General features: G+C 43.7%; 1 protein-coding gene across 2 annotated transcripts in view; it reads left to right on the top strand.

Moving 5' to 3' along the window:
• The window catches only part of ELAPOR2 (endosome-lysosome associated apoptosis and autophagy regulator family member 2), a 140,215-nt gene that overhangs the window by 106,424 nt on the left and 13,848 nt on the right, over window positions 1-19,943 (top strand). For both annotated transcript variants that reach the window (XM_084617267.1, XM_084617266.1), the window contains exons 11-19: window positions 751-841; window positions 2,445-2,547; window positions 3,081-3,218; window positions 6,376-6,639; window positions 7,328-7,501; window positions 8,901-9,090; window positions 12,075-12,171; window positions 13,052-13,153; window positions 19,766-19,892. In XM_084617267.1, the coding sequence (XP_084473393.1) occupies window positions 751-841; window positions 2,445-2,547; window positions 3,081-3,218; window positions 6,376-6,639; window positions 7,328-7,501; window positions 8,901-9,090; window positions 12,075-12,171; window positions 13,052-13,153; window positions 19,766-19,892 (1,286 nt within the window). The remainder of the gene's footprint in view (window positions 1-750; window positions 842-2,444; window positions 2,548-3,080; window positions 3,219-6,375; window positions 6,640-7,327; window positions 7,502-8,900; window positions 9,091-12,074; window positions 12,172-13,051; window positions 13,154-19,765; window positions 19,893-19,943) is intronic.

Raw genomic sequence — 19,943 nt, 5'->3', positions numbered from 1 at the left:
TATGGAAGCCGTTCCATACAAGGACTGATTAAAAAGACTGGAACTGTTCAGCTTAGAAAAGAGATGACTAAGGTGGGGATATGAGAGAAGACTATAAAATCATGACTGGTGTGGAGAAAGTGAATAGGGAAGTATTATTTACTCTTTCACATAACACAAGAGACATGGGTCACCCAATAAAATTAATAAGCAGTGGGTTTAAAACAAACATAAGGGAGTTCTTCTTCCCACAATGCACAATCAAACAGTGGAATTCGCTGCAAGGGGCTGTTGTGAAGGCCAAAAGTATAAGTGTGTTTAAAAAAAAAAAGAATTAGATCAGTTCACGGAGGATAGGTCCATCAATGGCTATTAGCCAAGATGTTCAGGGATGCAACCCTATGCTCCGCGGGTCTCTAACTCTCTGACTGTCAGAAGCTGGGACTGGACAATAGGGGATGGATCATTCGATAATTGCCCTGTTCTGTTCATTCTCTCTAAAGCACCTGGCACTGGCCATTGCTGGAAAATGGGATACTGGGCTAGATGGACCATTGGACTGACCCAGTACGGCCATTCTTATGTTAGCTGATAGCCGTTCTTAATTACCTTTCTTTTAAAACAGTTTATTAGGACTTTACAATTTATTCTAAAGATTTTTAAAAAATAATGTATTTACTAAATAATTTTGAAAAGTACATTATATAGAGAGACTTAGATATTTAAGTAAACTGCCTGTTTCTTGTACAAAAAATGGCCTTTCCTTTGCAGGCTGGGAGGTGGCTGGTGATCACATCCAGAGTGGGGCAGGGGGCTCTGACAATGATTATCTTATCCTGAACCTGCATATCCCAGGATTTAAGTAAGGAACATAGTTTCTTTGTCAATTTTTCTTGTATTCTCCTCTTGTACCTGTTTCACATTGGCTTATGCTTGGAATACAATGGAAAGAAAGTTACTACACTAGAAGTGCTACCGTGGTCCAGCTGCACCGATGCAGCTGCGCTGCTATAGTGCATCCGGTGAGGACACTCTATGCTGACAGGAGAGAGCTCTCCCATCAGCATAATAAATCCTCCTCCACGAGAGGCAGGAGTTATGTCAGTAGAAAAGCTCTCCTGCCAACATAGCGCTGTTCACACCAGTACTTAGGTTGGTGCAACTTACGTTGCTCAAAGGGATGGCTTATTCATACTCCGGAGTGACATAAGTTATACCGATGTAAGTGGTAGCATAGACCAAGCCTGGTTCTCCAGTACCAGATCATCCATAAGTAACTCATTATCCAGTATTTTATCGTGATTGGGACTGTTGACAACATAAGCATTGAATCTGCAATCCGGATTCTTCTTACAACTGCATGGAGTGAAGTCATTGCGCATCATAACAGAATCAAGGCCTTGGCCAGTGACTAAGGGCCATATTGTGCTCTCAGTTAGGCTGGAGCAAATCAGATGCAATTCCACTGAAGTCAAACCAATGAGATCTGAATCAGGCCCTAGGCTGTGACCCTGTAGGGCTTACATACATAAGCAGTCCTACTGAAGTCAGTGGTCTGATGTATTCCCATACATAATGAGCAGCCATATGACTGACTTTTATTTTAAATTAAGGGATGACAACAAACAAGAAAGGCAAAAGAAAAGTCTCCATGAGAGAGATCACAGTGTCTCTGAATGTGTGTGTGTCCTCTCTGACATGCACAATCAGCTCTCCTTCACAAGGGTCTTGCCTTCACTAGGAAGAAGGGTGTTCTTTAACATGTGATGGAGCTGCAAAGCAGGGGACTACAATTCCCGTGAGCCCCCTCCCCACCGTACATCCCCTTTTTCCTGGCTATGCAGGGATTATGTTTCCCATTAGCCTCCTCCCCATGCACTTTCCCCTTCCCCTGGCCAGGTAAGGAGGAAGGTCCGAAACGGGAAGTGGCCAGCCTCTGTTTGGAGGTGGGAACCACATGGCAGCAGGGAGCTGGAGAGAAACCCCAGAAATTGTGGACAGAGCTCCATGTGGAACGGGCTGTGGCTGCCAGTCCTCACAGCTGTGTGCATGTCTGCATGGGACTTATGGGGGAGCAGCAGTGGCTGGGCAGGAAGCCCGTGCAAAGAGGCCCAATGAGACACACTAACTGAGCCTGCTTGGAAACCTGCAAATGCTTTTTGCTTGAATAGAAACTGGGCTGGAGAGGGCACCCCAGGCATTAGGCCTGAAGAGCCCTGACAGCTGACTGGACTGCCCCAGGGATCCAGACAGGTAAAACTGTATGTTCATTGTAAAAGAATAATGAAAAATCACCCCCCGAATTGAAATAGTGATATCAGAACAAAAACCAGTTACATTAGGACAGGTTTCATGTGAGTGAATTTCTTCACCTCTCCTGTTGATTAAAAAAACAATTGGCATAATTGAGTGCTGGGTGTCCTTAGAGCACCTGTTAAATATTTCATTTCCTATCTGTTAAACAGACCTCCAACATCAGTGACAGGGGCAACCGGGGCAGAACTAGGACGAATTACTTTTATTTTTGAGACCATCTGTTCGGCAGATTGCGTGATATACTTTATGGTGGTAAGTGAGACCTCTGTCTGTATGGCAGAGGGATATGATCTTGGTCTTCCACATATCTCTTTCATAGTTGTATATGGGCATGAATTAGCTGGGTTAGGTTTATTATCACGAAGAGTAAGTGTGGCATTAGTTTAATATCTGCAGTGCCCTTGAAGAAGTATTTAACTGCTGCTCTCCCAGGGCTTCTCCATCACTCATGGTAATGATCCTGTTCTTTTCTGTTATCTGATTATTTTAAAAGAAAATGACAATGGACTAAATTCTGCGTCATTCAATCCATTGGCAAAACTCCCATTGACTTCAATATGATCGGGGTTTGACCCCACAAGTATAATAGTATCGTGGTTCAGGATACAGAGCATGGGCATTGCACTCAGAAAAGTTGGGTTCTATTCCTGATTCTGCCACTCACCCACAGTGTAACTCTGTGGAGTTGCTAAGGCCTCATAGCTATAACTGTAACACACTGGCATTTAATATTTCACAGCTTCGTTCCGCAGTATTGTTTTTAACTCTCCTGTGTATATTTTTAGGATGTTAATAGAAAAAACACGAATGTGGTGGAATCCTGGGGCAGGACGAAGGAGAAACAATCTTACACTCACATTATCTCCAAAAATGCTTCCTTCACATTTACATGGGCCTTTCAGAGGACAAACCGGGGCCAAGATGTAAGTATTATATGCTTGCTTTAAGTAGAGTATTTAACAACATAGCCTCCTCTTGACATTTGCTCGAAGTGCCCAGAACTTCCACTCCACTCCAGCTTGTTTCTCAGTTCATTTATAGAAAAAGCTGGCAGATGGTAGACCTCCTGTCCAACTTAACTGCCTCTTTCTGCCATCTGGATTTGTGGTTGTGGATATATCGGACTTCCAATAATGGCTGAGTAGGGAGATGGAAAGTGGATGGTTAAAAAGGAAGAAATGACATAGAAAATAGCGAGGAGCTGGAAAAGTTGCGTACATTTCTAAAAGCAAAAGACCTGAGGTGATCTCCAAAAAAGGTTAATGATCCAATTGACTCCCCCAATTGGAAGGGATGTCCCTCATTTCAGATCTAAATTTGCTTCCATCTGACACAAAAAAGGTGTTGTCTTGCTTTAGTAATGGTAGCGAGTGACATGAAAAATGCTGAATTGGGAAACTGAGGAGAGAGAAAATGTTATGGATGCTCAGGGAATGAATCCCACTGCATAAGCTTCCTGCACTTGCACTTGTACATTATCCATCCTGTTATGTCTTTTTCAGCACCTTGCATTTGGGCCATGATTCAGCAAGGTACTTAAGCACATGCCTAGCTTTGACCTTGGGAGCAGCCCCACTGGAAAAAGTGTGAAAGAACTGTCTGTGCAACTATTCTCATGCTTGAAATTAGGCATCTGCTTAAGAACCTTGGCTGAATTTGGGGCTTTTGGCTTTATCAGGTTTAGAGGCATGTTGGAGAAGTTCTAACTTGCTTGAGCAGCATCTACATTGCAATTAACCCAAGGTCTCCTTAACCCTGGCAGTGTTCGGAGGCAGTCTTTATGTGCAGATGAACTCTCCTTGGATAGATTAACCTCTGAAGGTAGCACAATGCTTTTCTTCAACATAGGTTATGCATTAGTAGTTGGTTCATCTCTTCCACCAAACTCAGCCCATTGAACGAACGTCTTCGTTGAGGACAACCCAAGGAAGATCTCATCGCGTATTTATCTTTGAGTTTTCCTGTGTTCTTTATAGATTATTCTGGAGTAATGAGGCACTGTAACACCGTATCTTGTCTCACATTCATAAGCCAACTGGTAGTGAGACTTCCTCTGCCAATAGTTCTTTTGGGGTTTTCAAGGTAGTTTCACTGATCGTGGCCTGGTGCCCAGTGTCCCAGGCAGTAACAGGGGTAGTGAATCTTCCCTCTCTCTGTATAATCTACACTGAGGCAGTTCTCCCACAATTTTCATTTCAATGTCCTTTTCCTAAATTTTCGGTTGGATTTTAGTAATTGTGAGAACTGAAGGAGTGACAGCAGTCAACCTTAAATGTGGGCATGTGCAGTGCTAATCTGCACACATAACACTGTTAATCTACCATTACAATCCTGGAGCTCTGTTCAGCAGAGACCGCCATTCATGCTGGTGTGTTACAAATTCTGTGCTGGTTTTGTAACATTAGGCATTAGCTCTTGGAGCTAGTTGGAGGGCACCAAGCATTGCACCGGGGGCTTGAGATGAATCCCAAGGTCTTTGAAAGCAAAAGGCTAGCACATTCATCTACTCCGCCACAAACCAAGAGAAGCTGTTCCTTTGTTATTGAATTGAGCATGCAGGCCTGCTCAGTCCAGTAAATATTGTTAGGGGCAGTTAAGTGCCATAGCTTTCTGCTCTCTTCTCTTATCCCAACTCCTGAATGTAGGCCACCAGCAGATTGCTCCACTGTGATTATAGTGGCTCTTGCAGTCCATATTGACTAGTTAAGGACCACTTCTATACCAAATATACATTGTTTCATTTATAATACAGAATAAACATGCACTGTTGGAATTAAGACCAAGTCATCACCATCAAACAACTGCTTCGTAGCTTATGTGAAATGAATTGGTAAAGCAGTTCTTAGTAGACAGATCACAAAGCCACTATCACCAAGTTGGCACCAGGGTTAGTAATCTCAGTAGAGATAGGACTGTCTCAACATGGAGACTAGTTCTCCATTGGGTACCTTGGTGATGTGATTGTGAGCAACCATGTCTTGCTGCTGCCTTTTCTGAGGTAAAGGACTTAGCCTCCAGGTCTGTCAACCCAGCACAAAATTCATGTTAAACATTATTTTAAACGGTCAAAAAAACAAATGACAATCCCTTGCCTAATAACATTCCCCTTTTCTTCAGCCTCAACACATGATTTAGCTAAACAAATGTATATACATTTCTGGTATGATCTTCTTATCCCTTAGATACGAATTTAGGAATTACGTGTAGACCAGTCAGGTGCTGGTAATCATATGCTGTTAGAAGCCAACCTTATGGACTTCAGATGGAAACAGACTTGCAATACTACAGCATGTGAACTTTGTAATCTAGAATGAGGTGGAGGTGGAGAATGGCCAGGAGTTTTAGGCATTTGTCTGTCAATTGAGGGAATGGTCTGAGCACACACTATCAGTCTGGAACCTCTGAGTTTTATTCGTTGCTCTGAAGTTGTCTCTTCCTGTGACCTTGGGCAGTGAATCTTCCTGCCTCAGTTTCCCCATCTGTTAAATATGAACTCACCAAGTCACTGTTCAGAAAAGCATCTCAAGCAAGGGCTCAAGTGCCATTAAAGTAAATGGGATTTAGGCCCATTGTAAGCCAGTGGGTCAACACACCAACCAGTGCATTAAATAACATTTTCAATAGTAGCATGACTTCAATCCCTTCTCTTCAGGGTTAAGTTTCATTTTCCAAATCAAACCAGTTAAACGTAAATCAAACAGACAAACTAGGCCCCTTCCCCTGACCCAGCCTCTTCTGTAAGAGCAAGTATCACTGGTATCATAATAAACTAAGCTGCTTGTTGGCCTTTTATCTTAGTCTGCAAGTCACATGGTCCTATCACCTGATCCCTTGCCTCAGCCCCATCACCTGAGCTGCAGCATATTAGTCACAGATGGGAACTAAACCCAACTTCCTTAAAGGGCCTTCCCACCCTGTGACACACATGTTTAAAGCTAACTGCATGCTTAAATCTATATTTGGGGCCCTACTGCACAGAAGATGAGTATTCAGGATTCTGATTATGCTATAGTATAGCTGAACTATTTAAAGTGTGACTCAAAAGTAGCTCTGGGGTTATTTCTCCTGCGCTTATTTCAGAGCAGGCAATTCATACACGACGTGGCAAAAATCTACTCGATAACGGTGACCAATGTGTTGGATGGAGTTGCCTCGTCTTGCCAGGCCTGCGCACTGGGGTCTGAACAGTCTGGGTCATCCTGCGTACCCTGTCCTGCTGGACACTACATTGAGAAGGAAACCAATCAATGCAAGGAGTGCCCAGACAACACATATCTGTCTATACATCAGGTGTATGGCAAAGAGGCTTGTATCCCATGTGGGCCTGGCAGTAAAAGCAACAAGGTACAGAGATTGAAAGTGGTTTTAACCCTGACTAAAGGCAGAGATGGGAGGTTGTAATATAAGCACTCAAGGGGCAGGTCTTACTGCTTCACTGTAGAAATGCCACCAGGTTGCTTGTCCTGCAGTGTAGTTAAAACCAATGTTTCATAGCTCCAAATTCATCCCTGGTGTAACTTCTGTTTCTAAACGTGTGATGATATGCTATATTTGTGTTTCTGTGCGTCCCACAATGTGCAATGAAACCCCCATCTAGTCCATCTGCAGGGATTGAACCCAGGACGTTGGGATCCAAAAGCCCAAGCTTCTACTGGCTGACTGAAAACACCAGATCCATTAGTGCAAAAGTAGTAACGGATTTGTAACCTGCTGCATGTTATCTAGCTGCTGTAGGGGACAAAGACCAACACTGGATTAATCGGGCTTACATAAACTTGCCACTGGCCTCTGCTGGCTAGAATTCTAGACTCACATCAGATTGCGATATAATGGTGGTAGCCTGCAGCAGATATAAGCTGTGGTTAAAATAGTTTGGAACAGGAGTGGGAGCTCTCACCTCACCCACCAAGGCGGAGGGGAAGATGTGAGCCAGGGAGATAGGAGGGACTCTCCCTTTACTTTTCGCAGAGGAAGGGGAGTTGTTGTGGGTCAGTAGCTGTCCTGTAATATTTACCTTCTCTCCTTCCCAAAGGACCATTCCACCTGCTTCAGTGACTGCACACTGTCTTACCTCATGGACAACCAGAGCCTGAATTATGACTTTACCAACCTAAGTGGGGTAGGGTCATTAATGAATGGACCCAGCTTTACATCCAAAGGGACAAAGTTCTTTCATTTCTTTAACATCAGCCTGTGTGGGAATGAGGTGAGTGTTGGCTTTTGCAGGAGGGCGGGGCTAGCCTTACACTCAGTGTTTGCATTTCCGGACATTGATATGTTGCAGTATCTCACTAGTCATTTGGGGCTTGATCTTCGGTGGTGCTAGCAGTCCTTGGCTTTGTCAGCTACTAACACAAATGGGCCCTGCATAGCACAAGCACTTTCTAGTGGGCTTTCAATCCAGCCCTGAGTGCGGCTGCTGTATATGGCAGAATGATTCGCTGGCGAGGGCCCAGGAGTGCTGATGGCTGAATTGATGCACAGAAATGGAGCTTGCTGACGCCGTAGCCTCACTGATTTTCCTTTGCTCTCACGCCAGGGGGTCTCCTAAATCGTCATACACCTGAGTTTTCGGCAGCTAATGTGGTGTGCCGCTGAGCTAGCAGCTGAGACTCTTTGCTGTTGACTTCTTTCTTCATGGCCCCAGTGTTTCTGTCTATGGAGCCCCTTGATGCCCAGCTGTCTGCCAGCATGCGCTTCCCGTGCCTGTACTTGACTTTCTGTTTTCAGACTTTTGGAGCAGTGGTGAAAAGCGTTTAACTGATGCAGTTTAAAACCAGGATTTCCAGCAACAGGGGCTTAATCTGAGTCTTGAAATGTACCGACACAATGCTAGTGTGGACCCTGATCTGTCAAAGCACTTAAACCCATGCTTAAATGAAAGCATCTGCCTGATCCAGCAATGCACTAAGCACCTTTGTAACATTAAGCAGGTGAGTAGTCCCATCGTCTTGGAGTGACACACGTGCTTTGAGTTAAGCCTGTGCTTAAGTGCATTGCTGGATCAGGAACATGGAGATCTCATTAGCTTGCAGAATTGGGCCCCTCATGAGTAAACTGCTTTGTCCTTTGTTGCTGTTGCTCTAAAATTTTACTGTAGGTCTGCATGGAAGGATATGTATGACTCCATGAGACACTAATGCAGGCTTGTAGGCTAGAACCTAATATACATTCATATAAATGCTTTGCATGCATTTATACTCTTTCTGAGAACAGCTTTTCCAGATTAAACCCCAGATAATGAGGTACTTTACAGTGTATCATTAATTGGTTAAGGGGAAAATGCTTCTCTTTTACAAGGCATTTTATTATGCTTTTCAAGTAAACACCATGTTGTCAAGATAAACAAATAAAGGTACATAGTATCACAGGTTCTGAATAATACATATGGGAATGCACAGGGGGTAGGTGACTGGCTGTTTTAGAATTTGCACCAGAATTTAATAGAAAGCTTCATGATGGCAAAATAATGTTGCATGTTGTCTCTTTCTTGATGACAGTTGCTAATGGGGAATCAGCACCTTCTATGTTTGCATCCCCTCCCTCCCAAGGCTGCAAATCCTGCCGGAAGTTAACACCTTCCCTTTCTCGTTTAATATCCATAGGGAAAGAAGATGGCAATTTGCACAGACAATATAACAGATGTCACAGTAAAGGACATGGTAGCTGAATCAGAAGACTATTCCAGCTTGGTGGGAACTTTTGTATGCCAATCTACGATCATCCCGTCAGACAGTAAGGGGTTCAGAACAGCACTGGCTCTGCAGTCCAACAGCCTTGCTGATACATTCTTAGGTACATGGTTTTGTGCCTTTTACTTTTTGTTCATGAGGAAGACTCTGCAAGCTGTTCCGCTGCAGCTAAGAAAAAGGGCGATATTGTTTTATGCACATATATGCATGTTTTATTATAATCCTGCAAAACCTGTGCGCATCAGTGGAGATTGCAGTGGCTTAGCTTCTCTGTGGAGAAGGCCCACTATTTATTAGTTTGTGCTTGGTCACTGGTCTGGTGGTGCAGTTCAGACCAGTTAAGGGCTGTGTCAGCACTTACCCTGCAACCTGCCATGCTGGGATGCTCAAAGCCAGCCTGCAAGCACACAGGTGACACCCTAAGGGTATGTCTACACTTAAACCACTACAGCGGTGCAGCTGCGCCACTGTAGCACTTCACTGTAGACACTGCCTATGCTGACGAAAGGTATTCTTCTGTCAGCAAAGGTAATTCAACTCTCCAGATCAGTAGCTAGGTTAATGGAAGAATTCTTATGTTGACCTAGCGCTTCTATACTTGAGAAACATAGCTATGCCAATGTAAGTTCCCAGTGTAGACCAGCCCTGAGTGTCTGTGTGCTAGGCAGCTCTGACCCCAGCAGTTTGTCTACAGCCCTGCTCTGGCTTCCACCAGCCTTGGTTGCAACCAGCAGGGTGACCCCAACACACTCGCAGTTCTGAATTTCCTCAAACTGTGTGCCCTGAAGTGTCCATCCCTCACCTGGACCACTCAGAGAAATAATAAGATTCGTTGCTCCTTTAAAGAGACAAAAGCATGTTACAGCTTGTTAACTTAACTGGGGTAAATATACCCTTCCCTGCAAACACAGCACTGAGTTCATTTATAGAAAAATAAACCCAAATTATTAACAAATATACGTAGGATTAAGTGAGTTCACATATATGGAATGAAAATAGAAACAGTTACAAGTAAACAATAGAAAATATAAATTCTAATGGCTAAGACTTAACAAGCTACAGTCTTTGTTCAGGATCGATTTCTTACCAATCTTTCTTCTTTCCAGTCATGGCTGCCTTTGTCTCAGTCAGGACCTTCCACAGAAACACAAGTGGCTGGTTTCCCTTGTCTTCCTAGGTGAAAGATCTTTGCCTCAGCAGGTTTCTCACCTATATTCAGTTTCCAGAGACTTCAGTCCCCCTCAGTTGAAGGACCCATCTTTCTCAGCAATGTTCCCTTACTTCTGTCTTGTGCTGGATGCCAGCACGGCTTTCTGTGTCTGCTTGTATCTTCCAAAGTTCAATGATCTTGTTTCAGTAAGCAGGATGATCTCATACTGTTCTTCCCTTCCTGTGATCTTCCCATCCCCATGCTGATTTGCATGTAAATAAAACTGCCATTGTTTTTGGTCACACCTTGCTTAATTTCATTGGAGACAGGTAGATAGCTACCTTCCTTCCTGTCTGGGTAAAACCTGTTTCTCCCTTTATGTGGTCACAGATTGTAAAGCCCAGTATCAGTGAGTATTCACAGTTCCCGATACAGTGCTAATACATGCATTTCACAATTATATTAATCACCAATGTGTCATTAGCTTTCAGAAAAGACCTGACTTGATACACTTTTATAACACAGTAATCAGTTGATTCAATTGCTTATCACCTGACGTTCAGACCCTCTGTCTTTATAGCCCAGATAAAGTTTCTTTTCCGTGCTGGAAGCTGTCTCCTCCCTCACTTGTTAGCTTGATCACTTTGTTTATCTAATATGTAAGTGGACCTTCCTTGTCTTTGCTTGACGACCGGGCTGGTCAGAGAAGCAAATACACGTTCCGTTGCCCAGGGCAGACCTCTTTACCAACTCCCCCTGACATGCCTGGTTTAAATACATTTTAGTCATAATTCCAGCATATATCCCTAACTCTTAATACATACCCCATATATGCATCACACAAGAATACCAAGGCTCAGTGCGTTATTAGTTTTCCAGTGACATATGACATGACATCTATTAGATACCGATTATGACATAAGTAAGCATCTTTGCTCCAGGGGAGAATTAAGTGGCTACTGGTCTATACCATTAACCGATTTGTTTTTCCACTGTGTCAGCTCAGCTGTGTTGGCCAATGCAAGGCAGAGAAGAACAAAAGCTCCTCCCATTCCCTGCCTTTCTTCTCCTCACCTGTGCAGAAGGTGGAGCTGCAACACATGGAGTTCATTGTCTCCCATACTACCCCATGTAGGCCCCCAACCCCAAGGGTCACAGTGCAGGGGGATAAGGGAGCTGCTTAGGAATTTCAGCATGAACTAATGGGATAACATTTATTGAAAAAAAGTTTGTGAATTTGTCATAGAATCATAGACCATCAGGGTTGGAAGGGACCTCAGGAGGTCATCTAGTCCAACCCCCTGCTCAAAGCAGGACCAATCCCCAATTTTTGCCCTAGATCCCTAAATGGCCCCCTCAAGGATTGAACTCACAACCCTGGGTTTAGCAGGCCAATGCTCAAACCACTGAGCTATCCCTCCCCCCACCTTAGTTTTGCCTGTCCCCTTACTTTTGCCTGTCTCTAGTGGACTAGGGCCATCCTCATTAAAAGTACAACCTCCCACATTGGCAGTCTCCGCAGACACAGAATGAGCATGGAGCACAAACTTTGAACCCCCAAGAGGCGGTATAGGGAAGCTCACACTGTTAATTCCTATGCAGTCCCTGTTATTTAGATAGAGGATTCCACTCGTTAGGGTTGTACACATGGAATCCTCCACAAACTACACATTCCCTTTGAAAAATGTAAAACTCGATCTCATACAGTGAATTTTAGTATTAGCTCTTTGTTTTATTGCATGCCCTTCGATAATGGGTAGAAGTTCACATGGTTTATTTTAAAAAATTGTGCATAATGTGAAATTACTGGACAAATTCTTAATTAGCAAATCAGATGCCATTCTGGAAAGCACACTTTGTAAAGTACAAAGCATACACCTTTCAGAAACCACATGCTTAATTTGTTCTCTTTTTTTTTTGTTTGCTGTTATTTTTAGGAGCTACGGTTGAAACCACACTGGGAAATATTAACACTGAAACAGAAATGTTTCCACTTTCTCCAAGGACAATACCTGATGTGAATTTCTTTTTCAAGTAGGTGGAAAATTCTCCATAGGAGGAACATCAGGGCTCTTTAATTGTTTAAAAGGAATGTAGACTTAGGGGGAAGGTCTTTAAGGCACTCTTCCAGGGCTCAGACTGATAGGCCTGCTGATGAGTAGGTTGTGAAATCAGCTAATGCAGCAGCTTGCACAAATCTGAGTTATTCCTGATTTACACAGAGGAGAGCCTGGATATTTCCAGGTGCCATCTTCAACCTTGTGTTCTGGGCCCTGGCCTCTCCTTAATTTATTTTTTAAATGTGTGCTTTACATTTATATACTTCCTTTTGCATTTATTTTTATTTTTACATTTTTGTTACAAAAATGAACTGGAGAAAAAAAAACACTTAGTTTGAGACATGCTCAGCCTACAGTGTCCTCTTCTTAGTTTGTTCCTCCAGGTAATATTCCTACCAGCGACCCTGCTTTGGGTAAGATTATTGTAGTTTTAAGCCATTAGCCTACAGGGGGCAAATTGATGCAACACATGTCATTCTCCAAGTCCTGCCTACCTTCTGCAATTGCAGGGAAGTGTAGTTTGCAGCTTCCTGGGCTAGTGGGGTGAATGAGTCGACTGTAGTATTTCCTGCAGAGTAACATTCAGACCATGATCTCTGTGGTTATGATTTTCTAATACTGTTATTTTGGACTGTGGGGGAGCCTGTTCCTCAGAGACAAGCCCAGTGGTGACTTGGGTCAGAATGGTTCAGCACTACTGGAAATCAGGCAGAGTCTCCAGACTCTCTAGATCTAGGTGCGTACATAGGCAGAACTGTGTGCATACATGTAAATATGCATTTACTGTGCAATATGTAATTTTTTTTAAAGTAAAATCAATATTCATTGCAAACTTTGCTCTTATTTCATATTAGGTCTTCTACACTTACAACCCCCTGTGAAAATGGACGTGCAACTGTTGTGGTGATGAGGTGTAATCCCACCAAACCAGGCCAAGGCGATATTTCAGTCCCCAGGTATTTAATTACGTGTCTTACAGTAGTGCCTAGATGCCCGGTCTTCTTAAGCCATCCTTGGCAAAACTCTTTTAGTTGCCTTATATGTGCAAGTCGTGAGAAGTGCTTCCTCCCATCTGTGACTGTCCAGGAGATCGCACACATTTCTTCCAGGTGAGTACCTGGCCACAGTGATCCATGTATACGTCAACTCCAGGTGAACTGCTGGCAGCACATTCTAGCTATTGCTGGCTCCGAGGTCCCTGTGGAAGCCCCAGCAGACACCATACACAACAGCCTGCTCTTAGACAATAAAGCCAGGAAAGAGCGCACGATAGGAGTGTATTTAACCTCTCTATTTTGTACTCGGGCAACCTCTACTTGAATATTGTGTCCAGTTCTGGTGCTCACAATTGAAGAAGGATGTTAATAAATTGGAGAGGGTTCAGGGAAGAGCCAAGAGAATGATTAAAGGATTGGAAACCTTATAGTGATAGATGCAAGGAGCTCAATCTGTTTAATCGAACAACGAGAAGGTTAAGGGTTGATTTGATCCTCCCTGGGAAACATAAATTTGATAACAGAGGGCTCTTCAATCTAGCAGACAAAGATATAAAAAGATAGATAAATTCAGACTGGGTAATCAGTCATTGAAACAATTCACGAAAGGTCCTGGTGGATTCTCCATCACTGGAAATTTTTAAATTAAAATGTGGATGTTTTTCTGAAATATAAGCTCTAGTTTAAACAGGAATTAAGTCAGGGAATTCCTATGGCCTGAGTTATACAGAAAATCAGACTACATGACCACAATAACAGGTTTCAGAGTAACAGCTGTGTTAGTCTGTATTCGCAAAAAGAAGAGAAGCACTTGTGGCACCTTAGAGACTAACCAATTTATTTGAGCATAAGCTTTCGTGAGCTACAGCTCACTTCATCGGATGCATACTGTGGAAAGTGTGGAAGATCTTGTTATATACATACAAAGCATGAAACAATACCTCCTCCCACCCCACTCTCCTGCTGGTAATAGCTTATCTAAAGTGATCACTCTCCTTACAATGGGTATGATAATCAAGTTGGGCCATTTCACAATAGTCCATTGTGGCCTTATAATCGCTGAATCTGTGCCAATACTTTGTCTGCTCCACTGACTCCTAGAAGTCCCAGTCACGGACCCATTGTGCTAGGTTCGGTACCAACAAAGAACAAAAAGGCAGTTGCTGCCCCGAAGAGCTTACAGTCCAAGATAAGACCAGACATAGAAGATAGGGGAGTACAAGGAAACAGTGAGACTGTATTAGCCAGCATGACAAGCAGTGGTTTCAGCATGCCAGCAGACTAATTGTCAAATGTTTTGTAGGCATCACAGGAAAGGGCAGTTTTAAGGAGGGTTTTAAGCCCTTATAGGGTGGGGCCTAGTGTGATGGCATGTAGGTCACCCCAGTGTGCCCCTTTCAGTTAAGCATGGTGCCACAGGTCAGTCCCACCTGACTTCCATTCATCTGGGATATAAGCAAGTCCAGACAGAGCTTTTAGTCAAAGTGCCCCCCTTTCTAGGGATCCCGTTTATTAATAAAAGCCATAAGCATAAATAGGCCCTTACTTAGAGATACCTTGGGCATGCATCCTCTCTGGCTCCTTCCTTCAGGACAATGGGTTCAAATACAGCAATAGCAGATTTAGATTAAATCTCAGGAAATCTTCTGAACTGTAAGAACAGTGGGACAATGGAACAGACGCCTCGGGAGGCTGTGGAAGCTCCTTCACTGGAGGTTTGCAAAAGGAGGCTGGATAGCCATCTGCCTTGGATGGTCTAGACCAGTGGTCTCCAAAGTGGGGTGTGCAAGACGATCGATTTGGGGGCGCAACAGGAGGAGCGCCACCGGAGCAAAAGGGCTGCATGGCAGGAGGAGCACTGCCGGAGGGAAAAAAAGGGGGTGGGGGCAGTCCTGAGTCCTCCGGCCCGTGGAGGAGCAGTAGCAGCCTCGCAGCCGGCAGCCGGAAAGAAGCGGCACTTTCCCCTTCAAAGCCGGCCGGAGAGAAGTGGCACTTTGAAGGGGAAAGCGCTATTTCTCTCTGGCTGCGCGGCTGCCTCTGCTCCTCCTGAGTCCTCCAGCCCGTGCTCGCAGGACCGCATTCCTAAAGGGGCTTTAGAGCTGCAGGCCAAGGCCCCGGGGACCCCTTAGCCCAGGGCTCTGAAGCCCCTAAAGCCCCTGCATTCCGGGTGGCCCTGCCTGCCGTTGCGGGGGGGGGGGGGAGGGGACGGCTCCCAGAATCACAGCTCCCAGAATCATGGCCTTCAGATCTTTATGCAGGAGTCTCTACTACTCTGGAACTGGGTTGTATTAATTAGTCCCTCACTCTTTCCTTAAACAGGAGTCTCTCCAGCTCTTCTCCCTGGAGCTGAGTTCTGTTGATCAGATTATTTAATTCTTCTTAAACAGGAATCGTCAGATCTCCTCACTGGAGCTGAGTTATGGGTTAACCAGCTGTAGTGCTTTTACAGCTTCTTCCTCTGCTGATCCCTTGTCCTTAATCAGACTACTCAGCAGGCCAGGTTTTCCCCACTGGGAGCTCCTTGTGTCTGCCCGGTCATGAGGGAGGATGTCGCATTTATGCTGGTCCCTGTCCCCCAGCTCATCCCCAACTGGCTGGGGGAGAGGAGAGCCTTGCCCACCCCCTCTGCCAATCTCTTGGCCCTGGGCCCCTTAAAGAAACAGTAAAAGGATTTTTCCCCAAACGCTTCTTTCTCCCAGGTCTGCTTCCTTGCTCCCCAGTATCTCCCGGGCTCTTGCATATATAATTACCAGAGATCAGGATGAGCCTCATTCTGGCCACCTTCAGGCAAAATGCAAAGACCGTATTTTTGTACAAACCATCCCCTCAATTTATGGAAGAAAAGATGATGATGATGATAGGAAGGATGATGCAGAGGTTAGGGTGTTATCTTGGGATTCAGGAGACATTAGTTCCATTGCCTGCTCTGCCACAGACTTCCAGTGTGGCTCTGGGCAAGTCCCTTAGCCTCTCTGTTCCTCAGTTCCCCATCTATAAAATGTGGTACTTCTCTAACTCACAGGGGTGTTGCGAGGATAAATACATTAAAGATTGTGACGTACTCAGATATTATGGTAAAGGGGATCATATAAGTATCTTGGATGGATTGAAGAAGATCGTGATCCAATAACAGTTGAAGCAGAGCATTTAATATCAAAGTAGACATCTGTATTTGTAACAAAAATGTATAAATAAGCAGTGCCTGCTTTGTAGTTTATTCCTGGTTTAGCCAGGGTGTCAGATGGAAGGAGCATGGGAAATAGGCCTACCAATGTTCCTGAGAAAATACTCTGTGATCCAGAGGTGGTGTTCTGAATTAGTCAAATCAAGGCAAGTGAGGTTGGTCTTCTAGCTCTCTGGATTTTTTTAAGACTTCAATAGCTCAGACATAGGTGAGAGGTTTATCGCAGGAGTGGGTGGGTGAGATTCTGTGGCCTGCGTTGTGCAGGAGGTCAGACAAGATGATCATAATGGTCCCTTCTGACCTTAATATCTATGAGTCTATGAAAAATGTGTGACAGATTTCAGGGTGACACTACAAATCTCTTTTAAGTCAGTTTTTGTATGATCCAGTTTTAATGAACCAATATTTTTGGCTGCTGAGTAGACTTCCAGTTACAGTCACTGTTAGAATCAATCTAGCTGCCAGTCACAACAATTGAGCAAGTGTCATGGAAGTGCAGATGGTATTCTGTTCTACTAACTGAGTATGAAATAGGGCCATTTGTACTTCTCAGGTGTGTGGAGAAGTTGTTACCCGTTCAGTAGGCTGGTAAACATCCTTCCGCTAATTAACTGTTACAGAACATGTCTGCCACTTACGGAGGAAATCACTCAAAGCATCACAATTACAGCAGCAGAAATCAGATTTTCGGCATCCCATACGGAACAGTCATCTTGGCATGAGAAAGGAGTGATAAAAGATTTTATACAGAGCTTCCATGTGATATGCGGAAGCTGAAAGGGATGTAATTGATATGAAGATGGCTCTCCATAATATGTTGGAGATGTAGAAATCAGCTTCTCTCCTCCATGTGTAAGCTATGTAGAGGGGAGGTAAGTCAATTTGCTTACCAATTCTGTGCTGCAGACCGTGCACAGACCTTGAATTCCTATCCTTGCAAGAGACCACAGCTGGATTTTCTATAGGAACTTTTCAAATACTAAAAGTGGAAATTATAATCGGATTCTTTTTTTCCCCTCTGCTTAGGAATCCTGTACCAGTCTTTACCATAAGACAGTTATGCGCGCACACACAACTAATGATTTCAGATTCCTTTTTATGAGTAGCACTCCAAAGAGAAAACCTTTCAGCACAGAGATAAAACCTTTCAGCGTTGAGATCCACCCCTCAGATCAGTCTGGGTTACTGCTGCCTGCTCTATCTTCTCCCTGCAGGGCTGGACTGGATCTCACTAGTGTTCACAATGGCTGCCAGTTTTGTACCCCTGCCAGAACTCACTACTGATAAGGTGGGGGGAGGGGGTGGGAATGTGTGTTCATGTAGGAATGTCTGCCCTTAATGAAGCCTTCCACACAAGCTTCAAAACAGCTACCGAGCATGGTTAACAACTTTCTGCCCACCCTTTAGTGTGCTAAAATGGCAAGTACTTTGCAGTCACTCAAGGCTCTGTATTGTCACCTTGTCTGGGAATGTTCCCCTATCAACTCAGAGCAAGTAGAAACAGCAGCTGTAATTACTCTTTGCAATAAGTGGTTTTGCCTGAACACCTTGAAATAAGAAAAAGAAATGGGGTTTACATAAGCTTCTGGATATTGGGGTGGCAGCAGTGGTTGGGTTACCCACAATGTTAATAGAACATTGGGGTTCTGTTTCTATTTCACACAAATGTCTGTAACTGTAGGGGAAATGCTAGATGTTACTAGAAAAATAGTTTGTGACAAAATTTAACTTTTTTGCTGCCAGTGGGGGGTTACACCAGGGATGAACTCTGTCCAAATATATATAATTGTTTCTAGTAATGTATAGCTTTCCCTCTGTAATTCTAGATATTTGCCAATGAAATCATTGGAGTTACATCAAGGATGAATATGACCTGCTATTTTTCATATAAATTTTGTTTCTCAGCATTCTTCAAATATAAAATTTATTCTGTAAAGAATTCAGAGTCACTAGAGCAGAGGTCTGTATTACCTGGCCACCTAGTGGTAGCTGTATAAATTATGCTGATGAAATACAACTGTAAATTTGACATCTTTAGAGAACAGTGACATCTACTTTTAAACAATTGACAGCTTTCATTTAGGAGTGGCAGGCATTGGGGTACAAAGTTAAAATGGCTGAGTCCACAATTTTCAAAGGTGGATACTCATTTAGGTTGCCTCAATTTTGGCATGTCCAACTTGAGACATCCCAAATCATTGGCCACTTTTGAAAATTTGGCCTTTGGTATCTAGCAGTGCATGGCAACGTGGCTCAGTTAGTCAATTAATAAACCTTCATTGTTTAGGTTTCAGAGTAACAGCCATGTTAGTCTGTATTCGCAAAAAGAAGAGGAGTACTTGTGGCACCTTAGAGACTAACCAATTTATTTGAGCATAAGCTTTCGTGAGCTACAGCTCACTTCATCGGATGCATACCGTGGAAACTGCAGCAGACTTTATATATACACAGAGAATATGAAACAATACCTCCTCCCACCCCACTGTCCTGCTGGTAATAGCTTATCTAAAGTGATCATCAGGTGGGCCATTTCCAGCACAAATCCAGGTTTTCTCACCCTCCACCCCCCCACACAAATTCACTCTCCTCACCAGCAGGAGAGTGAATTTGTGTGGGGGGGTGGAGGGTGAGAAAACCTGGATTTGTGCTGGAAATGGCCCACCTGATGATCACTTTAGATAAGCTATTACCAGCAGGACAGTGGGGTGGGAGGAGGTATTGTTTCATATTCTCTGTGTATATATAAAGTCTGCTGCAGTTTCCACGGTATGCATCCGATGAAGTGAGCTGTAGCTCACGAAAGCTTATGCTCAAATAAATTGGTTAGTCTCTAAGGTGCCACAAGTACTCCTCTTCTTCATTGTTTAGTCACTCTAATTCATTGATTGGAACACATCAGAAAGACACCCTCAAGTACAAAAGATATACATAAAACACAGTTATGAAGTCAGAAGTTGATTCAACTTCATCTTAGGAAATGCTTTTTAAAGATATTAGAAAATATTTACAAAGCTGAACATTATGGGCCAGATTCTCCCCTTGGGTATGTTGGTGCAAATCTGGAATAACTCCAGTGCTTTCAGTGACTGCTTCTAGTCTAGTCTATAAGGTTTTATATTAGCGTAGTATCAGTGGTATCTGGCCTCTTATTGCCAGATTAATTTGCGAGACTAACACCTTCTTTATTTGAAGCTAGATATTTCGCTGATTGAAAAAGCTTTCCCTGGGCTTTTTTGGTTTGTTTTGGAAATGTTGAATCAATGAGTGGTCATTAATTATTATTAGTGTTCTTGAGCAGCAGGCTGGAGGCATAGAATCCAGACCAGTTCTCCTTTCCCCGGAATGAAACCTGTGTCACAAGTGCTAACCAAACTTTGCTTTTCTCCTAGCGCATGCCCCGTTGGCACCTGTGATGGATGCACCTTCTACTTCATGTGGGAAAGTGCAGAAGCCTGCCCTTTGTGCACAGAGCATGACTACCATGAGATTGAGGGAGCTTGTAAAAAGGGATTTCAGGTAGAGGACTGATGCCTTTTAGTCAAATTGGATGAGTTGTGTAGGCTTGGG

The sequence above is a fragment of the Lepidochelys olivacea genome, assembly GCF_965140295.1.
Source record: "Lepidochelys olivacea isolate rLepOli2 genome assembly, chromosome: 1".
NCBI classification, from domain to species: Eukaryota; Metazoa; Chordata; order Testudines; family Cheloniidae; genus Lepidochelys; species Lepidochelys olivacea.
This window is presented reverse-complemented; position numbering and strand designations above follow the sequence as displayed.